Raw genomic sequence first — 9,862 nt, forward strand, 5'->3', positions numbered from 1 at the left:
GCAGGGGCAAGGCTTCAATTGAATCAGTTTCAGTTTCTTTGTTTTTCATTTGAGGGGTTTTTTGGTACATGAATGAGCCTATAATTCATTGGGATAATAGCAAAAGCAAAACTGTGACTGTGGTTGGTACTTACAATGAAATGTGCACAACATGCCAGAGACAACGGATCCATGAAAAAATGGTTTTAAAATAAAAGGCAGATGTCACACGTCTACACTCATCTATCTCAGATTTCACAACAAGCTAAATTAGACATGCTTTGGTCTTGATATATATAGAGAGAACTGCCCCAACTTACATTCTTTTGGTTAGCCCCCCTTGACCCATCATTTCCCACTAAGCCCTACTCTGTGCTCCTTCACTTCCCCAAACTCTGTCCCCAGGCCAGGCCAGAGCTGGGCTGTGGTAAGAGCTACCCAGTGATCCCAGGCCTCTGTGGCGAGCCCCAGACTCTCCACCTTACCTGGATTATATATCCTGGGGGCAGGAACACAGGCTGGTGGTTTCTCTCGGGCCTTCAAGTTACCTGTCCAGGGGAGATGGAGGGTCTGGGACTCCCCACAGTGGCACTGGTTGCTTGGAAAGCTCTTACCAAGGCCTGGCTCTGGCTTCCAGCCTGGAGCGGGGACAGAGGCTCAGATAAAAAGCAGAAGCAGGGGGTGGGAACTTGGGGGAAGAGATAGGACAAAGGGAGGGGCCTCGGGGGAAGAGAATTCAGGATGGAATGGGTGGCTGTGGCCCATGTTTTTCATCTCCCGTATCACCAGTGAGGGAGCCAGGTGATTAACTGACCCTTCATTTGATGAACACTCTGATTATTCTCGCACGAAGATGTTTACTTTTCACACTGTACACGATTGGATGAATCAGGGGAGGAACAAGCCGGTAGACATAGCCCAGGAGAATCTGAAGCAAATGAGAAGAACTATTCCCGAATCTGTGTATCAGAGCCAGACCGATCTCTGGTATATAGAAGAGCAGGACAGCACAGAGGTGGGAGACACAGGTGTTCAGGGCCGTAAGGCACTCCATGGGGGATGCAACACTCAGCACTGTTTTGATGATCATCACATAAGAGAGGAAGATGAGCAGCGAGTCCAAACCCATAGTTGAGATTGCAACAGACAAGCCATAGATGTTGTTCACTGTGATATCCGAACAAGCCATTTTCATGACGTCCTGGTGCAGACAATAGGAATGGGAGAGGACATTGGCTCCACAGTATTGGTATCGTTTAAGGAGAAAGGGGAGTGGGAATATTACGGTCACTGATCTTAGCACAAAGACCAGTCCCATCTTCGCTACTCTCTGCAGAGTTAAGATGGAAGTATATCTCAGTGGGTTACAGATTGCAATGAAGCGGTCAAATGACATCAACAAAAGCACAGAGGATTCCATACACTGAAGGGAGTGGATGAAGAAGAGCTGGGCAAAACACGCATCAAGGTTGATGTCCCTAGAATTAAACAAGAATATGCCCAGTATCGTCGGTATGGTGGCTATCAATAAGCCAAGGTCTGTGATTGCCAACATGGAAAGGAAAATGTACATGGGTTCATGGAGGTTTGGATCTGTTTTTATAATGAACAGAATGACTGAATTTCCTACTATTGAAATGGCATACATTAAGCAAAAGGGGATAGAGATCCAGAGATGGACGTCTTCCTGCCCAGGTATTCCGGTGAGAAGGAACACTGCAGAATTTGATTTGGTGTCATTGACAGCTGACATAATGGACTGGGCAGGTCAGAGGAGTTTTGAACTTTCCTTCCTGAAAGGAAAAAAGAAAGGATGATATTTAATGATATTTAATGAGACATCTTTCTGTTCTCAATGGAGGTCTAGAGACTCCCAGGAGCTCAATGAAGATGAGGAAAAACATTGTCTTGGATTTACACCCCTGAAAGAAAGATAGGTACTGCCAGACTGGATCAGACCTGCAGTCCATCTAGCACAGTATCCAGTGGCCAGTTCCAGATTCATCAAAGGAAGGTGGAAAAAGTCCTCCAACATGCACCTATGAGATAACCTGCTCCCAGGGAAAATGCCCCCATGACAGCCACTCATTGGCCATATTTTGTGGTGTAAATCAGAAAGGTTTAGAGCCCCTCCAAGACTATTTTTAAAAAAATCCTCCCAACTGTAATTTGATTTTATGGTTAGCCATATAAATTTCCAGTCCCCCTTTAAATCTTGCTAAGGTCTTGGCACCATTGATAGGTCGGGGCTGGTAGTTCCATAGGCTACTTGAACACTGTGTAATTTTACAGTTGTGACCATCCCAGAGACACCTTTTCTGGCCCTCCACTTCTGAGTGTGGTCCATTGTATCATGACATGTTTTAACACATGGGCTGTGCATGGTGAAAACGGTCATTGTATTTATCCCCCCTGCATTGAAGCTATTTATAAATGCATATCTTTTTTATTAAAAAAAAAGATATCTTTTTTATTTTCTCCACTCCAGAGAGTTGCAGGGGGATTGCATTCATGACCCAGAGTATAAGCTTTAGAAACAGCTTCTTGGCAATGACCAGAAGACGGATTTATGGAACTGTTCACTGAACAAAGAGTTAATAGCACAAACCCGTTGTAAGCACAAACCCATTGTAAACAGTATTTGGAGTATTTCTGAAATACTTTCTAAAGAAAAACCCATTAAGAAATAAAGTTACCGCTGTTTCTTCCTGTAGAGAGTCCAACAACTCTGCTGCTGACTTTCGATATACATGCATGTCCTGAAAGTTTGGTTTGTAATATTTGTCTTACAATAAAAAGATTTGGCATAATATTTACTTTAGCACGCACATGTCAACCCATTCTTTTCCCTCTGATCTTTTTTCAGAGGTGATTTTTCAGGTTAGAGTGGGATTTAAAATGTAGCGTCTGTCATCTGGATTTCTTCAGAACCTGTAAAGATCAGTGTCTCAGCCCTCAATTAGTCGCTTGTCAGCAAACAGAAGTCTAGTAGCTCCTCTGTCCCTGGATTAATAGCTGACTGGTTCTCCACAGGTGATGTTCTGTCAGTCTGTAGCCTCTATCCAGGGTGGTAACAGGCATTGGGATCCGAATGTAAAATATACATTCCCTGAGATCTCACTTTCTAGTACATAGTAACCCCAGCAGCTGTTATTCAGGCATGATGAGAGTTTGCAGGAAGTGGATTTGAAAGTCAAATGCATGAGTATACATGGAAATGGAACTTCATTTTCCACATGAAAGTAGTCCGTTGTTCTCTCTCACTTGCTCTTTGACTATCTATGTCCTGTATTCATAAAATATGTAGCACCCATGACCGGCATTGTGACAGACATGGAGCTGAACTGCCATAATGAATGTATATGTAAAACTGTCATAAATACAAAGGGAAGGGTAAACCCCTTTAAAATCCCTCCTGGCCAGAGGAAAAATCATCTCACCTGTAAAGGGTTAAGAAACTAAAGGTAACCTCGCTGGCACCTGACCAAAATGACCAATGAGGAGACAAGATACTTTCAAAAGCTGGGAGGAGGGAGAGAAACAAAGGGTCTCTGTCTGTCTGTCGGTATGCTGCTTTGCCAGGGATAGACCAGGAATGGAGTTTTAGAACTTTTAGTAAGTAATCTAGCTAGGCATGTGTTAGATTATGATTTATTTAAATGACTGAGAAAAGAATTGTGCTGAATAGAATGACTATTTCTGTCTGTGTGTCTTTTTTGTAACTTAAGGTTTTGCCTAGAGGGATTCTCTATGTTTTGAATCTAATTACCCTGTAAGGTATCTACCATCCTGATTTTACAGGGGTGATTCCTTTACATCTATTTACTTCTATTTCTATTAAAAGTCTTCTTGTAAGAAAACTGAATGCTTTTTCATTGTTCTCAGATCCAAGGGTTTGGATCTGTGGTCACCTATGCAAATTGGTGAGGATTTTTACCAAACCTTTCCCAGGAAGTGGGGTGCAAGGGTTGGGAGGATTTTGGGGAGAAAGACGTGTCCAAATTACGTTTCCCAGTAAACCCAGTTAGAGTTTGGTGGTGGCAGTGGATATTCCAAGGACAAAGGATAAAATTAATTTGTACCTTAGGGAAGTTTTAACCTAAGGTGGTAAAAGTAAGCTTAGGAGGTTTTCATGCAGGTCCCCACATCTGTACCCTAGAGTTCAGACTGGGGGAGGAACCTTGACAAAAACCCAGTTCTGGGGATGTTTGCTGTATATTTATATTGGGTTAGCTATTAGGATGTTTATATGATGGCTATATTGATTAAACCAATATGGATCATCTTAGTTTAATGGCAGGCGGCAGGAAAACAAGCAGGATGGGAAACAGCAGATCAAGAAAAGCCATCTCTCAGTCAAGAATTCAGAGAGGTTGAGGGATCACACCAGAGCTACAATGTGGGAAGAGCCTATCAGACTCAGACTGCCTTGGATCCCATCACTGTGGGAGGGCTTGGGGTAAGACTGTTGTTTGAAAACTATCATTCTCCCAAGTTACACTTTATTCCTAATGTTCAGATTAAACAGTATTTTGGTTCAAAAACTCTGGCGGTCAAACATCTCACCACTACTCACAGCCTTCCAGAGGGAAGAGCCACAGGTGCCAAACCCACTCGGACCTACTTGGCAAGCACAGTCAGCCTGCAGTGTGTTGTAGTCCAGGGCACAGTCTGAGGGTGGGAGGATCGCAGGATTCCACCCCATGAGAGGGCAGGCTACAAGACCTAACATCTGGCACTTGGATAGCAGAGACGGGGCTGAGATGCCGGTAGCCCTGTAGAACTAAGGGGCCTCTACAGGGTAGAAAGGCTGGAGCCCTAGCCAGTCAGAAAACAGAAATATGGCCTATGGGACCTGTTAACACAGAGCAATGCAGTTCTGAATTCCTGCTTTCACAATCGAGTCAGAGAATAAGACCTCTGAAAATGCATTTGCTGATTAAATTTCCAGGATGAAATAAAACTGAGATGATTTGGGAACTAGTTATTGTTGTTTCGCGGATTCTCCTCTCACACAGCCTCTGGCAGAATCGGGCCCAGAGCACATGGCATGTCATAAAAATAAAGGGAAGGGTAACCCCCTTTCTGCATACAATGCTATAAAAACCCTCCTGGCCAGAGGCAAAATCATTTCACCGGTAAAAGGTTAAGAAGCTAAAGTAACCTCGCTGGCACGTGACCGAAAATGACCAATGAGGGACAAGATACTTTCAAATCTGGAAGGGGAAAAAGGCTTTCGTTTGTCTGTCTGTGTGATGCTTTTGCCAGGAACAGATCAGGAATGCAGTCTTCCAACTCCTGTTAAGTTAATAAGCAATCAAGCTAGAAATGCGTTAGCTTTCCTTTTGTTTAATGGCTTGTAAAATAAGCTGTGCTGGATGGAATGGATATTCCTGTTTTTTGTGTCTTTTTGTAACTTAAGGTTTTGCCTAGAGGCATTCTCTATGTTTTGAATCTAATTACCGTGTAAGGTATTTACCATTCTGATTTTACAGAGGTGATTCTTTTACCTTTTCTTTAATTAAAATTCTTCTGTTAAGAACCTGATTGATTTTTCATTGTTCTTAAGACCCAAGGCTTTGGATCTGTGTTCACCTGTACCAATTGGGGAGGATTCTTATCAAGCCTTCCCCAGGAAAGGGGCTGTTGGGCTTGGGGGGATATTTTGGGGGAAGATGTCTCCAAGTGGGCTCTCTCCCTGTTCTTTATTTAAACCGCTTGGTGGTGGCAGCATAGGGTTCAAAGACAAGGCAAAGTTTGTACCTTGGGGAAGTTTTTAACCTAAGCTGGTAAGAATAAGCGTAGGTGGTCTTTCATGCAGGTCCCCACATCTCTACCCTAGAGTTCAGAGTGGGGAAAGAACCTTGACTTGACACCTCTGTAACTGGAACCCCTTCAGAAATCCTGATTCAAGGCATCAGGGTTTTAACACCCCAAGCTCAGGTTTTTGTGTAGCTTGAATAAAGCACTGAGCACCTTGGGCACATGCAGGGGAGGGGGGGTTTCCCAAGCTATCTAGCACTGCCTGCCCTCCAGCCCCGTTACTGAATCACTCTGACAGCCCAGCTGAGTTCGCTGCAGTGGCACAGAACATCTTTAAATTTAAACAGCTTTCAGCCTTTCCCCTTCACTTCGCATTGTAAAGATTGTGAAACCTGCCAACGTACCCAATTTCTGCTCAGCGTGGAGCTGCTGGCACCAGAGGTCTTCACCCTAAAGGACAAGGTGTCATCAGAGAGGTAGCACAGGCAGCAGGCAGTATCTGTTCTGATAAGAAGGCAACTGCCTTTATGAAGCATGTTCGCACAGCCCCTGGGGGGCCACTTGGCCACCAGGGAACCTCAGCTGCTTGGCCTCGTGTGCTCCAGCATTAACGTCTCACACAACTGATGGCAAACTGCAGGGGGCCAAATCACAGGGGATGCTCAGTGATGCTGCCCAAGTGGACTGTAACACAAGCCCTGCTGCAGGCTCTATTCCTGGAATCTGGGCTTGTCATCACTATTCGTTTCATCCTGATTAGTCGCATGGCTACCTGGGGTGCAGCCGAGTGGTAACGATGATGCTGTCACAAATGTGATCTCACTGTAATAATAATAATAATAATAATAATATAGGACCAGATTTCTCCCCAGCAGCCCCCTTTCCTGCATTACAAACATAGGGTGAAGGCCAGGCTAGGGAGATTCTACCATGCTCCCTACATGGAAATTTGCCTCAAATCATTCCAGGAGGGGTCGTACCTTCCCTTCTCCCTGAGGCATAACACAGGGTCCCAGGATCCAGGGGTCCCTGAAGTTATACACAGAACTCAGTGATCCACTGTGAGCAAGACCTACACACCCACAATCTCTGTGCCTCCTCAAATGCTCCTGGAAGCTCCCCAGCTCCCTCGTAGCATAGGCTCACCAAAGATGAGCTACCAGGGTCTGTCACAATAGCCACCACTCACTGGATCTCCTTAAGGGTCATTGCACAGGATTTAGGGGGTGCACAGAGAGCTGATGGGCAATATACCCCAGCCATAGACTGGTCAGGAGATTTTGACCTTTGCATACCTAGAATGCAGCTATAGACTCTGTCAGTGCAAACTTCATTTATGTTATGAGGCAGAGGCAGATGAAAAGCCTTCAATTTCTCTTGGAGATCCAGGCAGCTGCAGCTGGGCAGCATCATGGCACCTGACCTTTCAGAGAAAAATTATCTGTTTGCTATGAAAACTCACCCCTAAAAAGTGAAGTCCCAATCTTTCTCATGTGGGAGCTGTTGCATACCCCTAATCATGGGGGGGGGGGGATAGCTCAGTGGTTTGAGCATTGGTCTGCTAAACCCAGAGTTGTGAGTTCAATCCTTGAGGGGGCCATTTGGTATCTGGGGCAAAAATTGGGGATTGGTCCTGCTTTGAGCAGGGGGTTGGACTAGATGACCTCCTGAGGTCCCTTCCAACCATGGTATTCCATTATTTGTGCTGACCTTTTCCTATTCCAATAGATCTTTTTAGAGGGGGCAACCACATCTGCATACAGTATTCAAGATGTGGACATACCATGGATTTATATAGAGGCAATGTGATATTTTCTGTCTTATCTATCCCTTTCCTAATGTTTCCCAACATGGCCCATTGCTGGAGCACCGAGCTCCCACATCCTGGAGAACCCAGAGCCTCTTCATCATCTACGGCTGGAGCCCTGAGTTTCCCTATACACCCTCTGGTTGGAGAAGCCCTTGGGCTAGCCAGAGCCTCCCCAGCCATGCCACACCTCCTCGCCTGAGAACCCAATCCACCCCATGGGAAAAGCAAGTCTCTTTCCGAAGAACCGGACCATTTTATATGTGCCATCCAGATTCCAGGGCAGGTGGGGAGGCAGTTCTAAGTCTGCCCCCAATATTCATGATAATTGTATCGTTACATGATTATCATATAGTTATAATGCATCTTGTATAAAATGTTTCTTGTGAGGTATCTATAAAAATGTTATGATTTGCAGAATACGATAATCCTATTTTTGTGCATGTATCATTTTTGTATCAGAAGTCAAGAATATTGACTATGTAGCTGTATTCAAATGTAGTAATGTCTGGGTGACACCCACTAGTGTGGCCTATAGGGCTAACCTACGTGCTTGTCTATATATCTTTTCTTATGGATTTCTTTTTGCCTTATAATTTTAATTGTTTGTTTTATTATAATAGGTTATAATAGGTTTATATTCAAGTAATTTGGATGTAACACAAGGGACTTACAGGCCACATCCTGTATGTTGAGCTAAGGCAAAGTTAGCATACATACGTCTGGGACCTTTCACCCAGATAGCAAAGGTGGCTCACATATGTTTGGGACCTTTCACCTAGATAGGTGGTGATGAGCTAAAGCATGAAGTCCACAAATGATGTATTAGAGCAGGTTGGCCTAGGGGCTTTCCCAAGTCCATACCATTTTAAACTTAACAGGTACACCACAACTTGGAAAAACATGAAATAACCAGTTAGGACAGAAATAACAAATGTGATACTGTCAGGGTTCCTTCCCCACTCTGAACTCAGGGGTACAGATGTGGGGACTCATATGAAAGACCCCCTAAGCTAATTTCTACCAGTTTAGGTTAAAAATTTCCCCAAGGCACAAAATCTTTGCCCTTGGACTAGGGTATGCTGCAATCCCCCCAAACCCTTACACCCCCTTTTCTGGGGAGGCTTGAGAATAAACAAGTTGAGCACAGACCAGCTTGGGTTTCTTAGGACCCTAAAAACCCAATCAGATCCTTAAAAACAGAAATTTGTTAAAAGAACAAAACAAAGATAAAAGAAACACTCTATAAAATTAGAATGGAAAATAATCTCACAGGCAGTCAGATTCAAAACATAGAGAACCACTCTAGGCAAAACCTTAAATTACAAAAAGTCACAAAAACAGGAATACACATTCCCTCCAGCACAGTGAATTTACAAGCCAAACCAAAGAAAACCTAATGCATTTTCTAGTTAGATTACTTACTAACTTTACAGGAGTTGGAGGGCTTGCATCCTTGATCTGTTCCTGGCAAAGGTATACATACAGACAGACAAAAGCCTTTTCCCCCCATCCAGATCTGAAAGTATCTTGTCCCCTCATTGGTCATTTTGGGTCAGGTACCAGCGAGGTTACCTTAGCTTTTTAGCTCTTTACAGGTGAAAAGATTTTGCCTCTGGCCAGGAGGGCTGTTATCCACTGTATACAGAAAGGTGGTTACCCTTCCCTTTATATTTATGACAGATACCTAACCAAAAAAGGGCCATGGTAATGAATTGACATATATGATAATAAATTGAGATCATTAGTATAGTAACCTACAGGAAAAAGACACTCCAACAGTAGTAAGATAAAGAAATACAAATAAGGAAAAGGGGAAAAATCCCCTATTGAAGATGCATCAAACATAATGGCCTCAGCGTAACATATTATAAAAGTGGCATCCCATCCTAGGGGCAGTGGGAGAAGGAGATGTAGTCCGTGGGAGATGCCAGAATGATGGCCACTGGTGATGATGGGGAAGGTGATGATGATGAGGAAGATAATGGCTAACACTAAATGCTTCCAGTCTAGACAGCTGGTTGTGAACGGCCTTTTCAGGGTAATGGGCCATTAATGGAAACAATAGACCTTAGGAGAAGCTTATCCCCCACTGGGTGAGCCTTCCTGAGAATACTCTGGACAGCCTATGGATAATGGCTGCTATGACTCAGCAGGGCATGCAAAGGCATATTACCAGATCACATGACACTATACTTCCTTGACCATGGGATGCTGTTCCAGGAAGAAAGACTCCTGAGCAGAGATGGGGTCCACTTATTGAGGCAGGGGAAGAGCATATTTGGATATGGACTGGATAACCTAATGAGAGGG

General features: G+C 44.1%; 1 protein-coding gene across 1 annotated transcript; it reads right to left on the reverse strand.

The window, feature by feature from the left end:
* Window positions 1–796: 796 nt before the first annotated feature.
* Window positions 797–1,732, reverse strand: LOC311513483 (olfactory receptor 51G2-like; the record flags this gene model as incomplete). Its single annotated transcript, XM_084615357.1, has 1 exon — window positions 797–1,732. One exon carries the CDS (start codon window positions 1,730–1,732, stop codon window positions 797–799), a length of 936 nt encoding a protein of 311 aa, XP_084471483.1.
* Window positions 1,733–9,862: the final 8,130 nt, after the last annotated feature.

This window comes from Lepidochelys olivacea, assembly GCF_965140295.1.
Source record: "Lepidochelys olivacea isolate rLepOli2 genome assembly, chromosome: 1".
NCBI lineage: Eukaryota > Metazoa > Chordata > Testudines > Cheloniidae > Lepidochelys > Lepidochelys olivacea.